Source organism: Cherax quadricarinatus, chromosome 20 (assembly GCF_038502225.1).
Source record: "Cherax quadricarinatus isolate ZL_2023a chromosome 20, ASM3850222v1, whole genome shotgun sequence".
Classification (NCBI taxonomy): Eukaryota; Metazoa; Arthropoda; class Malacostraca; order Decapoda; family Parastacidae; genus Cherax; species Cherax quadricarinatus.
In genome coordinates, this window is record NC_091311.1 from 35813063 (window position 1) to 35835042 (window position 21980).

The 21980-nt window shown below is 41.4% G+C and overlaps 1 protein-coding gene across 2 annotated transcripts in view; it reads right to left on the minus strand.

The window, feature by feature from the left end:
• The window catches only part of Kyat (Kynurenine aminotransferase), a 57964-nt gene that overhangs the window by 23666 nt on the left and 12318 nt on the right, over positions 1–21980 (minus strand). For both annotated transcript variants that reach the window (XM_070086934.1, XM_070086933.1), the window contains exons 2-4: positions 20869–21078; positions 11301–11454; positions 1984–2110 (exon numbers count right to left, since the gene is read on the minus strand). In XM_070086934.1, the coding sequence (XP_069943035.1) occupies positions 1984–2110; positions 11301–11454; positions 20869–21071 (484 nt within the window). In that variant the 5' untranslated portion in view covers positions 21072–21078. The remainder of the gene's footprint in view (positions 1–1983; positions 2111–11300; positions 11455–20868; positions 21079–21980) is intronic.

Below are 21980 nucleotides of genomic sequence, written 5' to 3' on the forward strand. Positions count from 1 at the left end.
GTGAGTGTGGTGAAAGTGTTGAATGATGATGAAAATATTTTCCTTTTTGGGATTTTCTTTCTTTTTGGGTCACCCTGCCTCGGTGGGAGACGGCCGACTTGTTAGAAAAAAAAAAAATACTATTTTTTTTTTATCTCAATGGCCATCTCCTGCCAAGGCAGGGTAACCCAAAGAAGAAAACCCATTCATCATCATTCATTCAACCACCATTTTCCCAGAACTGTCCTGACATCACAATTCAGATCATCCTCTAACACCCCCCACCCCTTCTTCAGAGTGCAAGCACTGCCATTCCTGCCTCCAATAATGTGAATCTGTTTAAATATACAGTATGTAAAAAACATAGATCTTTTCTTTTTTTTTTACATTTGAAAACGTGTAAAAAAACTTTGATCTACTTTTTTTTTTGTTATATTTGAAAATATGTAAAAAAACGTGGATCTACTTTTTGGAGCGCTACACATGTGAACGTAAATTTGTTTGGACAGTTTAAGGGTTAACCTAATATAAGACATTTAATGTGCCAAAGAGTGATTATTATTAAATATACATCGCATATAAGCAATGCATGTTTATAGGCTATGTAACGTGTTTCTTACATAATTGTGGAGAAAATATCATAGATGAAATAATGCAAATGTCTATATTAACGTAAAATAAGACATTTAATGTGCCCAAGCGTGAGTCACGAACATATGAGCAACCCAGGTGGACGCATCTGGCACTGTCAATTTCCGAGCCGATGTACAAAACCCAGGGGGAAATTTCGCCGAAAACGTGCTCGAAATCCGAATTGTACAATTTCCGCACCAGCCAAAAACCTGGTATCCGCTGTAACTTTAAAACACTTGAAATTTTGGAAAGTTTCCAGACATAATGGAGAGTCGTGCTCATGGAGAATGTAAACAAACCGGGTGGCCCGTGCTCACTGCATTAGAAAGTCAGGTGGGGGGAGCCGTATAGAGGGTTTTGGTCATAATTCAAAATGTCCATATTAGCAGAATGCTGTAAGGTCAAACAGTAAAGCCGGGCACTATTGTATCTACATTCTTTAACATATCAATAAATACAGAATTCCTATTTATAAAGCAGACTTAAGTGGTTAAAACTACAGCCTCTCCTCACTTAGTGACGTACTCTTTTACCAACGACTCGGAATTACAATTGGCTCTCTGACCAGTATGCATATTTAAATAAAGTATATTAGAGCTGATTTCCTCTATTCTGCTTATTACAATATACAGTACACTACTGTAAATAAATGGTGCAAAGGTGACATTAAAACAATATCAAAGATGGCTAACACAAACCCGCTACCATTATATAGTGGACCCCAGACTTACGAACAGCTCCCAACTCAAACAATTATATAAGTGTATTTTTGTAAGTGCTTTTGTAAGTGTATTTCTGGGGGTCTGAAACGGACTAATCTAATTTATAATATTCCTTATGGGAGCAAATTCGTCCGGTAACGGCACCTGAACAGCCTTTTGGAACGAATTAATGTCGTAAGTCGGGGGTCCACTAATTTGCTTCTCACTTTGCGACGAATTTGTTTACCAATGTGAGGAGAGGCTGTACTTCCAAAACAGGGAAGGAATTCTTGCTGCTAAGAGGTAAACAGGCTTTTTGTTTTTTCATTCCAGGAATGAATTGAAATGCATTTTAATTCAGAGAATCAGATTGTTTCTCAGTAAGTGGTGGGTGGATGGGGAGATAAGAATGGAACTTAAAAAGCATATACATGACAAAGTGATCACAGAAGATAAGACACTAGCATAGCTCTATTCCTGCAGGTACCAACAGATACATACACACAGGCAGGCGGGTCAAATGCAAAGTTTTAAAATCAGGTACAACAGAGCCCACGAGGCTACAAAGGATTGGAACTGGCAATGAGATAGCCACATGAAGGAGGGGGCTAACAATGCCAATAATACACAATTGTTATACTGTACAACACTGGAGTGTAAAACTACTAACCCATAATGGTGGCAAAGAGACCCTCATAAGCTCCTGCAGTAACCAGAACTTCAGTCTGAGGGTTGATTTCTCTACCTACCAATTTAGAGTACAGCTTCGCCACTGCAGCCACCAAGCGAGGGTGTCCCTGAAACACAGTAACTTTAGGTACTACAGTGTGATACAGAGAATTTATGTATGCACATGGAGAAGTAGATAAAAAAAAGGTTTCACAGAGAAATATTTGGATTTTTCCCTGAGGCCAGTTGAATATTTTACTTCTCCTGCCACATGGCTGGCAGTAACAGCCTGGTTGATCAGACCCTGATCGACTGCGAGGCCTGGTCATGGACCGGGCTGTGGGGGCATTGACCCCCAGAACACACTCCAGGTATACCCCATATTTTTATATGTATATCACCATAAATTTTATTCTGTAATATGGAACACAAATTTTAAAGGATACATTGATGAAATAAAGAAGGTATATTATAAAAATCAGCAACTCAGTGGCTTCTACTTAAGTTATTTTATTTTTAACACATTGGCCATTTCCTACGAAGGCAGGGTGACCCAAAAAAGAAAAACCAACACTCATACATAATCACTGTCTTTGCAGAGGCACTCAGATACAACAGCTTAGATGACCCTCCAAACTGCCAATATCCCAAACCCTTCCTTTAAAGTGCAGGCACTGTACTTCCCATTTCCAGGACTCAAGTCTGGCTAATTGGTTTCCCTGAATCCCTTCACAAAATATTACCTGTTCACACTCCAACAGTTTATCAGGTTCCAAAACCTATTCGTCTCCATTCACTCCTATTTAACACGCTCATGCACGCTTCCTGCAAGTCCAAGCCCCTTGCCCACAAAACCTCCTTTACCCCCTCCTTCCAACCTTTTCGAGGATGACCCCTACCCCGCCTTCCTTTCCCTACAGATTTATACGCTCTCCATGTCATTCTATTTTGTTCCATTCTAAGTGACCAAACCACCTCAACAACCCCTCTTCAGCCCTCTGACTAATACTTTTAGTATGTCCTCACCTCCTAATTTCCACACTGCCTCCAGCCTCCTCCTTGCTACACCATTTATAACCCATGCTTCATACCCATATAAGTGTTTGTATCACTATACTCTTGTACATTCCCTTCTTTGCCTCCATGGATAACGTTTTTTGTCTCCACAGATACCTCAATGCACCACTCACCTTTTTTTCTTCATCAATTCTATGGTTAACCTCATCCTTCATAAACACATCCGCTGACAAGGCAACAACCAAATATCTGGACATATTCACTTGTTCCATACTCCCTCCCTCCAATGTGATATCCAGTTTTTCTTTATCCAAACCATTTGATATCCTCATCACCTTACTCTATCTATGTTCACTTTCAACTTTCTACCTTTACACACACTCCCAAACTCGTCCACTAACCTTTGCAACTTTTCTCGAAAATCTCCCAAAAGCACAGTATCATCAGCAAAAAGTAACCGTGTCACCTTCCAGTTTGTATTTGATTTCCCAACACCCTAGCATTTACTTCTTTTACACCCCCATCTATAAATATGTTAAACAACTAGGGTGACATTACATATCCCTGTCTAAGACCTCCTTTTACTGGGAAGTAATCTCCCTCTCTCCTACACACCCTATCTGTGGAAAATACTGTATATATTTTCAAGAAATTCAGTATTTATATGTAAATAGATGGCCATACTGTATTTAATAATATTTATGTCATAGAAAACAGAAAGCCTGCGTCTGCGCAGACGGGACTCGCCATCTTGGTTTTGAATTGGATACAACGTTAATATAATGGGAAGAATTTTTCGTGCTCTAGAGGTTAAAATTGGATTGACACCTCTCAAATAGGAGGCGAAATTGTTGGATGTGCATTCCTGCATAACTTGAGATATCAGACAACTGGACAAGACAGCTCCAGGAACCTCAGATAAGCTCTCTAGATTTGTGTATAATTCTGGCCAGTGTTTTCATAAATTTAGTTAGTGAGGTTTTTCCGAGTATGATACAACTTAATATCCAGTCAAATTGGTGAGTGATATTAAGATATATTTTCCTTCTGTTATGTATATGTGAATTTATATATAATCATTTTTAATATACAGTCCACAAATTTATATATTTACCAGTATTCCTGGTGTATGTATATTTCATTTAATTAATAGGTCCAGAGCAACTTGAGGATATGACAGTGGTAGGTATCGAAGGGGGACATTTTTTGCGACCTAGGTGTCCCAAATTCCTACTTGTCTATATAACATTGAAAAATAATAATTATCTTTGTTATCATTTACTGTTATGTACATAATTAGTTACATTCAGATAAATGCAATTTTCCACACTATCCTCATAAAAACTCTTTACAGCATTTAGTATTATTATTATTATTATAGTATTTGTGGAAAATTGCATTTACTTGGATATATCATTATATACATAACAGTAAATGAACACAGATAATTATTATTTATCAGTTAAACAAGTAGGAATTTGGGACACCTAGGTCGCAAAAAATGTCCCCCTTCGATACCTACCACTGTCATATCCACAAGTTGCTCTGGACCTATTAATTAAATGAAATATATATCACCAGGAATGCTGCTAAATATATAAATTTGTGGACTGTATATTAAAAATAATAAATGATTATAGATACACATATATACACATTTATACAACAGAAGGAGAATATATCTTAATCATAACACTCACCAATTTAACTGGAGATTAATGTGTCATGTACAGGACCCCCCCTTTTGCCTACATTTATGAAGAATTTACTGGCCAGAAATTAAACATAATTTAGACAGCTTATCTGAGGTTCCTGGAGTTGTCCTGTCCTGTCACCTGATTCTCAAATTATGCAGGAATGCACATCCAACAATTTCGTCTCCTATTTGAGAGGTGTCAGCCCAATTTTAACCTCTAGAGCACGAAAAATTCTTCCCATTACTCACAACGTGTTATTCAATTCAAATAAAATGGCGACTGTCCCTTCTCCTCAGGCTCAGTTTCCCATTTTCTATGACAAAAATGTTATTAAATACAGTATGGCCATATATATACATATAAATACCGAATTTCTGAAAAATATATACAGTATTTTCCACAGTATTATTAAATTTGTGAGGGAGCACTAAACCCAATAGGAGTTATACTGCACCTGGGGAAAATGGAAGACATTAAAGTTAGATCCACATAAGGAGACAGAAGCTCCAATTTCTTAAATCAAACTCCCCTCACTACAATATATTACCACTTTAACGTTTTTTACGTATTATTACAAAATTATCTTTCTATATCATTGATACTTTTCCCCATCTCAGACATACCCAATCTTTAAGAAACAGCAATATGTAACATTCAAAATGTTGGTAACAATTAAAGGAATACTGGCAGCAATTTTATAAAAAAAAATTCTACACAGTAATGTGATTGTTAGTCACCAGTTGCTGGAATCAAACACCAAAAATGTGAACAATTGAGAATTTCTCTCGGAACACATTCTTAAGTGAAAATGTGATGGGAAAGAGACAGAATGGAAGAGAAAAATAAACAAAGAACTGTTCAAAAAATATTTACTGTACTCAAAGGACAATTTGGAAGCAAGATTATAAAGCCATTAATAACTCCAATATTATTATCCCACTGTAGAACTGTTGCATATCATAGAAAAATAGTCATTAATAAAATGCATGCTTACTGAATTTGCACTACATTGCAGTTATATTTTCATATGCACCACCAAGTCTGGACGGTATCTAGTCCATCAAGCTCATCAATACAGCCTCGTCCAAGGGTCATTCGACATTGCTCCAACTTATGCAAACTTAGTACTGGGCGGAGTCAAGTAGTGACCACGATGAATCTTTCTTCTTCTTTTAACAAACTTGCCATATCCCACCAAGGGAGGGTTGCCCAAAATGAAAAACAAAAGTTTTTTTTTTTAACTTTAGTAATATATACAGGAGAAAGGGTTACTAGCCCCTTGCTCCCGGCATTTTAGTCGCCTCTTACGACACTCATGACTTAAGAAGGAAGAATTCTGTTCTACTTCCCAAGGAGATTAGAGGTAATAAACAAGAACTAGTAAGAAAATAGAAGAAAACCCAGAGGGTTGTGTATATATAGGCTTGTACATGTATGTGTAGTGTGACCTAAGTGTGAGTAGAAGCAGCAAGATGAACCAGAAAGCTTGCATGTTTATGAGACAGAGAAAAGACACCAGCAATCCTACCATCATGTAAAACAATTACAGGCTTTCATTTTACACTCACTTGGCAGGACAGTAGTACCTCCCTGGGCAGTTGCTGTCTATCAACCTACTACCTAGGCATGATGAATCTAAGCTCAATTAAGCCTGAGAAAAATACAGTCTATAACAGAATTGTCCTTGTGTGCTTTTATTCATATATTTTTCTGCAATTTATTATACTGAACATATATTTGTAATTTGTTGTTGATCAGAATAAAGTTTTAAGTTGCCAAACGGAAAACTTTGTCAATACAACTAGATTTCCATTGTCCTTCACTGAGATAAGCTTTGTAGTATTTGATATCTGCAAAGGAAGCCAAGGCTGTGCTCCATTTTCTGTTTTTTTTTTTTTGTTGTTGTTTGCTAGAGGGCTAGAAAAATGTAAGTTGCATAAACAGTGTGTCTTGCAGAACTCAATTGTTCACTGTAGTCAATGAATTTTTTCACCTCTCTGAGATCTGCTTTAGAAACTTCAATATTAATTTTGCTACTTTACCAGTTATATATTTTGAAAACACTTTATAAACAGCCATTCAGTGGTCACATTTATCAACAACCTTTCCCAAGTTCGTACACATCATAATAATAATAATAATAATAATATCTTTATTTCTCTAGGTAGTAGGTTGGTAAACAGCAACCGCCCAGGGAGGTACTACCATCCTGCCAAATGAGTGTACAACGAAAGCCTCTAATTGTTTTACATGATGGTAGGATTGCTGGTGTCTTTTGTCTGTCTCATAAACATGCAAGATTTCAGGTATGTCTTGCTACTTCTACTTGCATTTAGGTCACACTACACATACATGTACAAGCATATATATACACACACACCCCTCTGAGTTTTCTTCTATTTTCTTTCTAGTTCTTGTTCTTGTTTATTTCCTCTTACCTCCATGGGGAAGTGGAACAGAATTCTTCCTCCGTAAGCCATGCGTGTTGTAAGAGGCGATTAAAATGCTGGGAGCAAGGGGCTAGTAACCCCTTCTCCTGTATATATTACTAAATTTAAAAAGAGAAACTTTAGTTTTTTCTTTTGGGCCACCCCACCTCAGTGAGATACGGCTGGTACGTTGAAAGAAAGAAAGAAAGAAGATCTTTATTTCTATAATTACATACATGGCCACCCTGCCTCGGTGGGATACAGCCGGTTGGTTGAAAGAAAAGAACATGTACAAGGTATACAGGCCTAGCTGACATCAATGACATACAACTATAAAGAAAGCCTCTTGTTCTGCAAAGCATTTCAGGCAAATTAGGTCATTTTGTCTCACGAAATTGTAATGACACGATTGCAAACAAACCATACCACAGGCGGGGTTAGAACCTGCAATCAGAGAGTCTCAAAACTCCAGACCAATGCGTTAGCCACTGGGCCAGCTAGCCACAATAAAATTCGTCCAACTAAGTATATTTAAACACCACAGGAAGGTTAACATAGGCACCACTGTGACCACAAATGCAAATTTCTACAGATGAATCTCCTGCTAGCATGACCATGACGAACTCTAGCTCAAGTCCCCTCAAAGCCGTCAACATGACAGTGGTGCCTATGCTAATCTTCCTTCTTTCAACTTTCAACAAACCAGCCATATCCCACCGAGGCAGGGTGGCCCAAAAAGAAAAACAAAAGTGTTTTTAAATTTAGTAATTTATACAGGAGAAGGGGTTACTAGACCCTTGCTCCCGGCATTTTACAACACACATGGCTTACGGTGGAAGAATTTTGTTCCACTTCCCCATGGAAATAAGAGGAAATACACAAGAACAAGAACTAGTAAGAAAATAGAAGAAAACCCAGAGGGGTGTGTATATATATGCTTGTACATATATGTGTCTAGGTAGTAGGTTGGTAGACATCAACCGCCCAAGGAGGTACTACCGTCCTGCCAAGTGAGTGTAAAATGGAAGCCTGTAATTGTTTTACACGATGGTAGGATTGCTGGTGTCTTTTTTTTCTGTCTCATACACATGCAAGATTTCAGGTACATCTTGCTACTTCTACTTACACTAGGTCACACTACACATACATGTACAAGCATATATATACACACCCCTCTGGGTTTTCTTCTATTTTTTTTTAGTTCTTGTCCTTGTTTATTTCCTCTTACCTCCATGGGGAAGTGGAACAGAATTCTTCCTCCGTAAGCCATGCATGTTGTAAGAGGCGGCTAAAATGCCGGGAGCAAGGGGCTAGTAACCCCTTCTCCTGTATATATTACTAAATGTAAAAGGAGAAACTTTCGTTTTTCCTTTTGGGTCACCCCGCCTCGGTGGGATACAGCCGGTGTGTTGAAAGAAAGAAGACATGTATGTGTAGTGTGACCTAAGTGTAAGTAGAAGTAGCAAGACATACCTGAAATCTTGCATGTTTATGAGACAGAAAAATGGACACCAGCAATCCTACCATCATGTAAAACAATTACATGCTTTCATTTTACACTCACTTGGCAGGACAGTAGTACCTTCTTGGGCAGTTGCTGTCTACCAACCTACTACCTAACCTTCCTATGGTGTATAAATATACCTAGTTGGATGAATCTTACTGTGGCTAGCTGGCCCAGTGGCTAACGCATCGATCTGGAGTTTTGAGATTCTCTGAGTGCGGGCTCTAACCCCGCCCATGGTATGGTCTGTTTGCAATCGTGTCATTACGATTTCGTGAGTCATGTAGACGAATTTGAGGGGACTTGAGCTAGAGTTCGTCACGGCGCCACGCTAGCTAGAGGTTCGTCTGTAAAAACTTGCATTTGTGGTCACAGTGGTGCCTATGCTAACCATCCTATGGTGTATAAATATACCTAGTTGGATGAATCTTATTTTGGCTGGCTGGCCCAGTGGTTAACGCATCGGTCTGGAGTTTTGAGATTCTCTGATTGCAGGCTCTAACCCCACCCATGGCATGGTTTGGTAGGTCTTTTTTCCCAGAATGTGGCCCACACCAGTCGATTAACACCCAGGTACTCATTTTACTGATGGATGAACATGGAAAACAGGTGTAAGGAAACATGCCCAATGTTTCTACCCTTCCTGGGAATCGAACCCGGACACCTGACCGTGTGAAGTAAGAGCTTTTGCCACTGGCTATCTACAGTCATATTTTCTTTCAAAACCTTCATGATTTTTTCTTAGTAGGCTAAAAATTACAAGGATGGACCATAACTTCTCTCAAACTACAATGACCTGGGTTGTGAAATTAAGTTGACATTTTAGGATCCTCTCAAAGATTATTGTGTGTCATGTCAGTGCAACTAACATGATTTTTAAACCTCTTGGATCTCCAAAGAATCAAAGTACTTTTCTAAAGTACAACAAGCACCCATGCTAGTGATGTTTTGCATTTCTATATAGATAAAGCATTTTATGAATTTGGCCTTAATGCCAAGAGCATCGGTAAAGGCTGCAGTAGTATACGAATAAGTCTTGGAAAAATGCAGTATCATGTAAAATACGTATATATGAAAGATGAAACTCGTAGCAACATTTAAGAAAGCTTAATAACAAGGTAGGGGTGTGTGGACCAGGTGTTTACAGTGAAGCATATAAGTGAACAGTATTTAGATAAGGCTAAAGAGGTCTTTGTGGCATTTATGGATCTGGAAAAGGCGTATGACAGGGTGGATAGGGGGGCAATGTGGCAGATGTTGCAGGTGTATGGTGTAGGAGGTAGGTTACTGAAAGCAGTGAAGAGTTTTTACGAGGATAGTGAGGCTCAAGTTAGAGTATGTAGGAAAGAGGGAAATTATTTCCCAGTAAAAGTAGGCCTTAGACAAGGATGTGTGATGTCACCGTGGTTGTTTAATATATTTATAGATGGGGTTGTAAGAGAAATGCGAGGGTCTTGGCAAGAGGCGTGGAGTTAAAAGGTAAAGAATCACACATAAAGTGGGAGTTGTCACAGTTGCTCTTTGCTGATGACACTGTGCTTTTGGGAGATTCTGAAGAGAAGTTGCAGAGATTGGTGGATGAATTTGGTAGGGTGTGCAAAAGAAGAAAATTAAAAGTGAATACAGGAAAGAGTAAGGTTATGAGGATAACAAAAAGATTAGGTGATGAAAGATTGGATATCAGATTGGAGGGAGAGAGTATGGAGGAGGTGAATGTATTCAGATATTTGGGAGTGGACATGTCAGCGGATGGGTCTATGAAAGATGAGGTGAATCATAGAATTAATGAGGGGAAAAGGGTGAGTGGTGCACTTAGGAGTCTGTGGAGACAAAGAACTTTGTCCTTGGAGGCAAAGAGGGGAATGTATGAGAGTATAGTTTTACCAACGCTCTCATATGGGTGTGAAGCATGGGTGATGAATGTTGCAGCAAGGAGAAGGCTGGAGGCAGTGGAGATGTCATGTCTGAGGGCAATGTGTGGTGTGAATATAATGCAGAGAATTCGTAGTTTGGAAGTTAGGAGGAGGTGCGGGATTACCAAAACTGTTGTCCAGAGGGCTGAGGAAGGGTTGTTGAGGTGGTTCGGACATGTAGAGAGAATGGAGCGAAACAAGAATGACTTCAAGAGTGTATCAGTCTGTATTGGAAGGAAGGCGGGGTAGGGGTCGGCCGAGGAAAGGTTGGAGGGAGGGGGTAAAGGAGGTTTTGTGTGCGAGGGGCTTGGACTTCCAGCAGGCATGCGTGAGCGTGTTTGATAGGAGTGAATGGAGACAAATGGTTTTTAATACTTGACGTGCTGTTGGAGTGTGAGCAAAGTAACATTTATGAAGGAGTTCAGGGAAACCGGCAGGCCGGACTTGAGTCCTGGAGATGGGAAGTACAGTGCCTGCACTCTGAAGGAGGGGTGTTAATGTTGCAGTTTAAAAACTGTAGTGTAAAGCACCCTTCTGGCAAGACAGTGATGGAGTGAATGATGGTGAAAGTTTTTCTTTTTCGGGCCACCCTGCCTTGGTGGGAATCGGCCAGTGTGATAATAAAAAAAATCATAATAACAACACAAATTAGTGGAAGAACAGTAGTCAAAAACTAAATATGCATTACATTTATTTGTAGAAAACTTAAAATCCCCAAATCTGAACTCAACTAAAAGACTTAAAGATAAATAGCTTACAAAGCCACGTGTGTACTGATTGAGGAGAACATTTGTTTCACTTGTGGAAGCTTCAGCAAGTGCTTTCCTCACAGTTATTGGGGCAGCAAAATCAGGAAAGCCTTGCCCAAGGTTGAGAGGCTTCACCTCTAGTGCCAACTGAATGAATTCAACCCTGGAAGTAAAGTATAATTATCAATTTTTTGAAACACAAGTGGAACTGCAATATGTATATGCATACATGTATGTATTTGTTGTACCCCCACACAAACACACAAACCCACACACAAACACCCATCTGCCCACCCACACACATGTATGTGCACAGGTTATAATCTTTCTTTCAACACACCGGCCGTATCCCATCGAGGCGGGGTGGCCCAAAAGGAGAAATGAAAGTTTCTCCTTGTACATTTAGTAATATATCCAGGAGAAGGGGTTACTAGACCCTTGCTCCCGGCATTTTAGTCTCCTCTTACAACACGCATGGCTTACGGAGGAAGAATTTTGTTCCACTTCCCCATGGAGATAAGAGGAAATAAACAAAAACAAGAACTAGAAAGAAAATAGCAGAAAACCCAGATGGGTGTGTATATATATGCTTGTACACATATGTGTAGTGTGACCTAAGTGTAAGTATTTTTTTAATGGTACCGTGAGTGAGTGGTTGTCCCAAGATGGTGGAGTACTAGTAGGCCTGCTATGCAGTGGTGATGGTAGTGGGTGGCCGGTGTTGGCGGGGCGGGTGTTGGTGGGGCGGGTGTTTTGGGGGGGGGGTGTGGGCGGGGCCGGTGTTGCCGGGGTAGCTGCGGTAATGGTAGTGGTCCGGGGTCGCTACGGTAGTGGTCCGGGGTGGCGGGGTCGCTACGGCAGTGGTCCGGGGTGGCGGGGTCGCTACGGCAGTGGTCCAGGGTGGCGGAATCGCTACGGTGGTGGTCCGGGGTGGCGGGGTCGCTACGGTAGTGGTCCGGGGTGGCGGAATCGCTACGGCAGTGGTCCGGGGTGGCGGGGTCGCTACGGCAGTGGTCCGGGGTGGCGGGGTCGCTACGGTAGTGGTCCGGGGTGGCAGAATCACTACGGCAGTGGTCCGGGGTGGTGGGGTCGCTACGGCAGTGGTCCGGGGTGGCAGGGTCACTACGGCAGTGGTCCGGGGTGGTGGGGTCGCTACGGCAGTGGTCCAGGGTGGCGGGGTCGCTACGGCAGTGGTCCGGGGTGGCGGGGTCGCTACGGCAGTGGTCCGGGGTGGCGGAATCGCTACGGCAGTGGTCCGGGGTGGCGGGGTCGCTACGGCAGTGGTCCGGGGTGGCGGAATCGCTACGGTAGTGGTCCGGGGTGGCGGGGTCGCTACGGTAGTGGTCCGGGGTGGCGGGGTCGCTACGGTAGTGGTCCGGGGTGGCGGGGTCGCTACGGTAGTGGTCCGGGGTGGCGGGGTCGCTACGTTAGTGGTCTGGGGTGGCGGGGTCGCTACGGTAGTGGTCTGGGGTGGCGGGGTCGCTACGGTAGTGGTCCGGGGTGGCGGAATCACTACGGCAGTGGTCCGGGGTGGCGGGGTCATTACGGCAGTGGTCCGGGGTGGCGGGGTCGTTACGGCAGTGGTCCGGGGTGGCGGTGTCGCTACGGCAGTGGTCCGGGGTGGCGGGGTCACTAAGGAAGTGGTCTGGGGTGGCGGGGTCGCTACGGCAGTGGTCCGGGGTGGCGGGGTCGCAACGGTAGGGGTCCGGGGTGGCAGAATCGCTATGGTAGTGGTCCGGGGTGGCGGGGTCGCTACGGAAGTGGTCCGGGGTCGCGGGGTCGCTACGGTAGTGGTCCGGGGTGGCGGGGTCGCTACAGTAGTGGTCCGGGGTGGCGGGGTCGCTACGGTAGTGGTCCGGGGTGGCGGGGTCGCTACGGCAGTGGTCCGGGGTAGCGGGGTCGCTACGGTAGTGGTCCGGGGTGGCGGAATCGCTACGGCAGTGGTCCGGGGTGGCGGGGTCGCTACGGCAGTGGTCCGGGGTGGCGGGGTCGCAACGGTAGGGGTCGGTGGTGGCGGGGTCGCAACGGTAGGGGTCGGCGGTGGCGGGGGAAGTGTCGCCGCGACTGGCTTCCTGCGACGACATTTGCACTTTTAGTAAATGTCATTAACTGGACGGTTTCTTTCTCCAGTTTTAGCCTTTCCATACAATATACAGCTGCCATAGTGAAGAGCTCTGTTCCACAAGGCACAGTACTCGCCCCCATCTTATTCCTTATCCTCATATCAGACATAAACAGAGATATACACCACAGCACCGTATCATCCTTTGCGGATGATACTAGGATCTGCATGAGGCTGTCATCTGCTGAGGACGCGGTTAACCTCCAAGAAGATATAAACAAAGTTTTCCAGTGGGCAACGGTAAACAATATGATGTTCAATGAGGACAAATTCCAACTACTCCGTTATGGAAAACTGGAGGCGATAATAACTAGAACAGAGTATACTACTGACTCCGGCCATACAATAGAGCGGAAAAATAATGTAAGGGACCTGGGAGTAGTAATGTCTGAGGATCTCACTTTCAAGGATCACAACAGTGCCACGATCGCACGTGCAAAGAAAATGATAGGATGGATAATGAGAACTTTCAAAACGAGAGATGCCAAGCCCATGATGATCCTTTTCAAATCACTTGTTCTCTCTAGGCTGGAATACTGCTGTACATTAACATCTCCATTCAAAGCAGGTGAAATCGCAGATCTAGAGAGTGTACAGAGATCCTTTACTGCACGTATAAGTTCTGTCAAGCACCTTAACTACTGGGAACGCTTGGAAGCACTTGACTTGTACTCGTTGGAACGCAGGAGGGAGAGATATATCATAATCTACACTTGGAAAATCTTGGAAGGAATGGTCCCAAATCTGCACACAGAAATCACTCCCTACGAAAGTAAAAGACTGGGCAGGCGATGCAAAATGCCCCCAATAAAAAGTAGGGGCGCCATTGGTACACTAAGAGAAAACACCCTAAGTGTCCGGGGCCCAAAACTGTTCAACAGCCTCCCATCAAGCATTAAGGGAATTGCCAATAAACCCCTGGCTGCCTTCAAGAGAGAGCTGGACAGATACCTAAAGTCAGTGCCGGATCAGCCGGGCTGTGGCTCGTACGTTGGACTGCGTGCGGCAAGCAGTAACAGCCTAGTTGATCAGGCCCTGATCCATCGGGAGGCCTGGTCATGGACAGGGCCGCGGGGGCGTTGATCCCCGGAATAACCTCCAGGTAACCTCCAGGTAAGTAGAAGTAGAAAGACGTACCTGTAATCTTGCATATTTATGAGACAGACAAAAGGTACCAGCAATCCTACCATCATGTAAAACAATTACAGGCTTTCGTTTTACACTCACTTGGCAGGACGTTAGTACCTCCCTGGGAGGTTGCTGTCTACCAACCTACTACCTTTAACAGGTTATAATCACTTACATAATAATACCTTACAGTTAAAGTAAGGTATAAATTTGAATGGACTTTAGAAATACAGGACAAAATCAACTGGGTCAACTGATTTGGAAACAAAGTCTGTTGGTTAGAGAATTTTCTGTTATTGTTACGATCATGGTAAAACAATCTTATTTCTATCCACCACAACTGACTTTACCAGCCACCTGCTTACCCCTATTGGTCTCTTAGAGAAATGCTGCCTAAGGGGAAAATGTGCATTTCAGTTACAAATAAAAATGGCTAAATATTATTATGTTTACAATTACAAAATACTGTTTTTTTTTTTACCTCAATGCTCAACATCATCTCCCACAAAAACAGTGACCCAAAAAAAGAAAACACATTCACACTCATTCATTCAATCACTGTCTTGCCAAGTGTGGCATTACAATTCAGATTACCCTATGACTCAACATCACCCTCCATCCTTCAGAGTGCAGGCACTGTCCTTCTCATCGACAGCACTCAAATCCAGCTAACCAGTTTCCCTGAATCCCTTCAAAAATGTGTCCTTCGTTTACACTCCATAGGGGACAATGAAATGAAGTTACAAATGAAAGTGGAAAGAGTAAAAACATAGAGTAAAATTTAAATCTATTGTATGCAAAAAGTGTGAGTAAGATTATCTATTTGTAGTTTCATTATCAGGTTATGCTTCATGATATCTCAGCTTATTAAAATTAAAAATAAATGAAACCAAGCAATCTGTTTCTATCCAGCATAATATTTATTACTCTTAATGTAGTAGCTTATGTGTTTTATTTGCTTGTCTCTAACGTTTTCCAAGGAGTTTTTAGATCACTGCTCAAGACAGACCTATGCATACCACCTTCTTATACTGTATCATAATTGCCATATTCCATTTTATTAATCTGTTGAAGACATTCTTCAGATTATTAACTCTGAAAGGTTATTAACCCTGGAAAGCCAAGCACTGTAGTGTGGCTTGTTTCTGCTGGATCCTTAAATCCTCCTTCCCAAGGATACAACTCTCAACAGTCAACTAACTCCTGATACTGGTGCTTTGTGTACACAGTGTCAACATCCAATAGCAGTTTTGTTATTTCTTGGTTATTCCAATGAACTCCATTTCAACTGTCTATTCAAGATTTACTACTGTTTTTTGTTTTTAATTTTTTTTTATTTAAATTCAGTCTATAACTTCATATTTACTATATCACACATTTCTTCCTCTGATTTGGTATTTTCTCTTCATCCTTAATAGAATTTTTTTTTTTTTGCCCTTTATAGTAATGCACATCTTTCAAATTAGGTTTTTCTTTTTACAACCATTAATAAGAGTTTTAACTAATTATTATGCCTGTTTTTCAAATTTATTTCTTCTAATATTGTTTTATCATTTCTGGCACATTTAAAATGCTAAGTTCTAAGTTTAGCTTTTTCAGTATGGACTTCAATTTTTGAAATGAACTGGTTGACTATATTTTCATATGCAGTATCTGAATAAATCTTCATATATTTTATTCACATTGGTGCCTTGGCTTTGCTTGCATTATAGTCATAGATAAGCATATTTTTTTCTTTTTGTAATCTAGTCAATTTTATTAAATGTTACATAGAGAATCACTAATAGAAATGAGGTCATAGTGTAAAAGTGGATCTGAATATAACGAACTTATGCAGTTTGCTATGTGTACTGTATAGATATATACTGTACTGTATAGATTACAGTATATGCTATAATGTATGTGTGTGTGTTTTTACTGTTCCCAAGAAACACCTTACAACATATCTCTAATAGGGAAGTCCTTGAAGCAAAAATTCTGTTGGAAAACAACAGTCAATACCAAAGCCAATGTTCAATAAAAAAATTATAAATAATTAGCCTTTTTCATCACGAGGGTTTTTTAATTATTTCATACAGCTTATAAAAATCTTTGAAAAGAAATTAGAAGAGTGAGAAGGAGCATGGTCATTGTTCCATGACCTAGACTCAGACCAGGTCTCCTAAACTGAAAAGGAGGAATAAAAAACTTTTATAAAACATACAAGAAACTAAAACTAGGTGCACAGTGAATAAAAAAACAAATAAATAAAAAAACACACACACACACACACACACGTACGTACATACATACGTACGTGATGGTATATCCCTTGTCGGTGTACCCCACTGTTTTGTCTTCCCAGAGGCTGAAGGGACAATGGGAAGACAAAACAGTGGGGTACACCAACAAGGGATGTATACCAACAAGTGTTGGATGAATTACACACAACTGAGGAGGAGGTGAAGAAGCTCCTAAGTGACCTTGATACCTCAAAGGTGGTGGGACCAGACAACATCTCTCTGTGGGTCCTTAGAGAGGGAGCAGAGACACTATCTGTGTCAGTAACCAAAATCTTCAGCACTTCCCTTGAAACTGGGCAACTACCTGAAGTATGGAAGAAGGCAAATGTAGTCCCCATCTTTAAGAAAGGAGACAGAAATGAAGCACTAAACTACAGACCAGTGTTGCTGATGTGTATAGTATGCAAAGTCATGGAGAAGATTATCAGAAGAGTAGTGGAGAACCTGGAACGGAACAAGATTATAAACAAAAGCCAGCCCGGATTCACGGAAGGCAAATCCTGTGTCACAAACCTGCTAGTTTTATGACAAGGTAACTGAAGTAAGAAATGAGAGGGAGGGGTGGGTTGATTGCATTTTTCTGGACTGCAAGAAGGCCTTTGACACAGTTCCCCACAAAAGATTAGTACAGAAGCTAGAGGATCAGGCACATATAACAGGAAGGGCACTGCAATGGATCAGAGAATACCTAACAGGGAGGCAACAGCAAGTCAAGGTCCGTGATGAGGTATCACAGTGGGCGCCTGTGACAAGCGGGGTCCCACAGGGGTCAGTCCTGAGACCAGTGCTATTCTTGGTACATGTGAACGACATGATGGAAGGGATAGACTCAGAAGTGTCCCTGTTTGCAGATGATGTGAAGTTAATGAGGAGAATTAAATCAGATGCAGACCAGGCAGGTCTACAAAGAGACCTGGACAGGCTGGATGTGTGGTCCAGCAACTGGTTCCTAGAATTTAACCCCGCCAAATGCAAAGTCATGAAGATCAGAGAAGGGCAAAGAAGACTACAGACAGAGCATAGGGTAGGGGGCCAAAGACTTCAAACCTCACTCAAGGAGAAAGATTTAGGAGTATAATACCGAGTACATCACCAGAAGCACACATTAACCAGAAAACTGCTGTGGCATATGGGTGCCTGGCAAACCTGAGAATAGCATTCCGGTACCTCAGTAAGGAATCGTTCAAGACTTTATACACTGTGTACGTCAGGCCCATACTGGAGTACGCAGCACCAGTTTGGAACCCACACCTGATCAAACACGTCAAGAAATTAGAGAAAGTGCAAAGGTTTGCAACAAGGCTGGTTCCAGAGATAAGGGGAATGTCCCATGAAGAAAGGTTAAGGGAAATCAGACTGACGACACTGGAGGACAGGAGGGTTAGGGGGAGACATGATAATGACATACAAAATACTGCGTGGAATAGACAAGGTGGACAGAGACAGGATGTTCCAGAGATGGGACACAGAAATAAGGGGGTCAAAATTGGAAGATGAAGACTCAGATGAGTCAAAGGGATGTTAGGAAGTATTTCTTCAGCCACAGAGCTGTTAGGAAGTGGAATAGTCTGGCAAGAGATGTAGCGGAGGCAGGACCTATACATAGTTTTAAGACGAGGTATGATAAAGCTCATGGAGCAGGGAGAAGGAGGACCCAGCAGCGGTCAGTGAAGAGGTGGGGCCAGGAGCTGAGTCTTGACCCCTGCAACCACAATTAGGTGAGTACACACACACACACACACACACACACACACACACACACACACACACACGTGCGCGAGCGCGCGCGGGTAACGCTCAACATCCCACTCCTGAAAAACATATCAGACTGAAATATGTTTGTAATAATGGTAAGAATTACTGACAATATAATAGGTAAAAGTATACATGTGCAACAGATGTGACATTGTGTATTGCTTTTAACCCTTTGAGGGTCGACAGGCCCTCTCCGAAACTCGTTCTCAGGGTCGGCCAAATTTAAAAAAAAAAAAAAATTATTTTCTCTTATGAAAATATAGAGAATCTTTTCCCGATCATAAAGACACCAAAAGTTTGAAATTTGATAGAAAACTTACGAAATTATGCTCTCGCAAAGTTAGCGGTCTCGGCGATGTTTACGCATCGGCGATTTTGCCCACTTTGAGCCCCATTTTCGGCTAATTTCGCTGTACTAGTCGACAAAAAAACATGAATATTTCGCTAGAACTCCATTTTTTCTATCGAATGGGTGCAAGAAACCACCCATTTATGAAATTCAACTATCCAGTACAGTGGTCAGAATTTAGCAATTTTGCCAATTTCACACAAATTTCAAAAGATGCCAATTTCCGAATAGGGTCCAGAATAAACAAGAAAGACATTCCTGGCACTAAAATGACATTTCCTCTAGTCATTAGTCACGTCTCAAGGCCCCTCTTATATTCTTTTGCTTTCCATTTTGAATTTTTATTCTCACAAAAAATATAAGATTTACTGTTATGCAGACTACTGCATTAGTGTAAAAAATGGTATAAATATTATTGGTGCACTTGTGAAAGAATATTAGACTCACCAGTTGACGTGTATTGCACGCTTGGCACGATTTGTTTACTTTTGAAGTTTGGTAAAAATCGAACATTTCTGCTACTTTGAGCTCAATTTCAAGGCACCTTTCATTGTAAAACCAGCCAAAATCATCTCAATTTCTGTAATATGTCTTCCATTCTATAAAATGAGATCAAGAAAACTAGAATACAACAATAAATACCATACGAAAATACACTGCAAAGTCGCTGATTTATTCCAAAAAAATTGTCAAAGTTTTTTTTTTCTCATTATGCACTGTGTGCTGCAGGATTTTTTTTAGACTGTGCACACTGACCACATAGACCCATTCTTTCATATGAAGGCCTACCAGCTTTCTCCCACTAGATTTGAGGCCGCTAGAATTTATGCGTACTAGTACGTCAAAAAACCCTACGCGTAAGACGTACTAGTACGACGAAAACCCTCAAAGGGTTAAAGCCTTCATAACTCATGAAATCATAATGACACGATTGCAAACACACCATACCACAGGCGGGGATAGAACCCAAGATCAGAGTCATAACGTGTCCGTCTGGAGTTTTATGACTCTGATCGTGGGTTCTCTCCCCGCTCATGGCATGGTTTGTAATGGCTTGACAAAGCTCCTGGAGAGTGAAATGTTGCCACAATAAAATGCCACATTCGTAGCACATGTGTCCATTTACCTGAATTATGTTTGTCTCAAAGGATTCCATAAGATAATTCATAAAAATAATGCTGTACTACACCACAACAAATGAAGGCCAATAAGATGAAAAAAAAATTAAATGAACACCATCAGGATGTGACCATGCATTAATCAAGTGTCATTTCAAACTTTCCACACCAACAACTGCAGTGTTAATTGAAATAAGAACACACACACACACACACACACACATACTAGGCTCCTTAAGGAGCTGGGAAAAAGACTCATCAGGGTAACTAGGGATCCCAGGGCAGCTAGTTTTCTGTTCCAGCGGCTCAGTGCGGCTGTTCAAAGGGGTAATGCATGCTGCATTTTGGGCACACGCCCCAGCTCTGAGGAGCTGGATGAGATTTTCGCCTTATAATCGGTGATACACACGTAACAACATGTACCGTATATGCCACCTTTATATCAACAATGTATCTCTTAAATCTTCTGTGCCATATTATGTAATAAAATATTCCAATTGGTAAAAAAAAAATAGTTTAAAAGATGGGGTGGTAGGGGAAGTGGAATATTCAAATGGCTTCAGGAAGAAATCCAAATATTCTTCCTTGAAGCCTTTTTATCCACTTCTCCGAGGACCTAGTAGCGTTCAGTGAAGAGGCATGGCCAGGAGCCGAGTCTTGCCCCCTGCAACTACAATTAGGCGAGTACACACACACCCACCCACCCACCTCAAGATTTAATATGCAAATTCATTCCTTTATGTTATTCAATATAATTTCACCATCAACTGGAATATAAAATGAATGAAACATAAATTCCAATATAATTATAGAATTTTCTTACCAAACACTTTTCTCAATTCCAAAGGTCTTAGTGGCAGCCATCGGAGGAGATGCCATAGTGGACATTGTGTGAAGATGTGGTGAAATACTGGCAGATGAAGATACAATCGGGAATATATCGCTACAACAGCTCACGGCCGGAGAAAGGTTATGAAAGTGAAAGATCGTACTCCTTAAAGCCACCTGCCGGGTAATGCTCAACATCCCACTCCTGAAAAACATACCAGACTGAAATATGTTTGTAATAATGGTAAGAATTACTGGCAATATAATAGGTAAAAGTGCACATGTGCAACAAATGTGACATTGTGTATTGCTTTTAAAGCCTTCATGACTAAAGAAATCATAATGACACGATTGCAAACACACCATACCACAGGCGGGGATAGAACCCAAGATCAGTCATAACGTGTCAGTCTGGAGTTTTATGACTCTGATCGTGGGTTCTCTCCCCGCTCATGGCATGGTTTGTAATGGCTTGACAAAGTTCCTGGAGAGTGAAATGTTGCCACAATAAAATGCCACATTAGTAGCACATGTGTCCTTTTACTTGAATTATGTTTGTCACAAAGGATTCCATAAGATAATTTATAAAAATAATGCTGTACTACACCACAACACATGAAGGCCAATAAGATGAAAAAAATTTAAATGAAAACCATAAGGATGTGACCATGCATTAATCAAGTGTCATTTCAAACTTTCCACACCAACAACTGCAGTGTTAATTGAAATAAGAACATTTAAAAATGGAATTCTACATAACAAAAAGGCACAATACCATGACTGGAACAATACACAAATAACCCACACACAGGAGAGAGGAGCTTATGACAACATTTCGGTCCTACCTGGACCATTTACAGTCACGCTAACAAAAAGGAGAGAAGGAGGGAGTATATACGTATAGCCCAGCAGATAGGGATGGGACAAGAGAAGTACTGTAGTAGGAAAAAAGGAAGAAGAAGAAGAAGAAGAAGAAGAAGAAGAAGAAGAAGAAGAAGAAGAAGAAGAAGAAGAAGAAGAAGAAGAAGAAGAAGTAGTAGTAGTAGTAGTAGTCGTAGTAGTAGTCGTAGTAGTAGTCGTAGTAGTAGTAGTAGTAGTAGTAGTCGT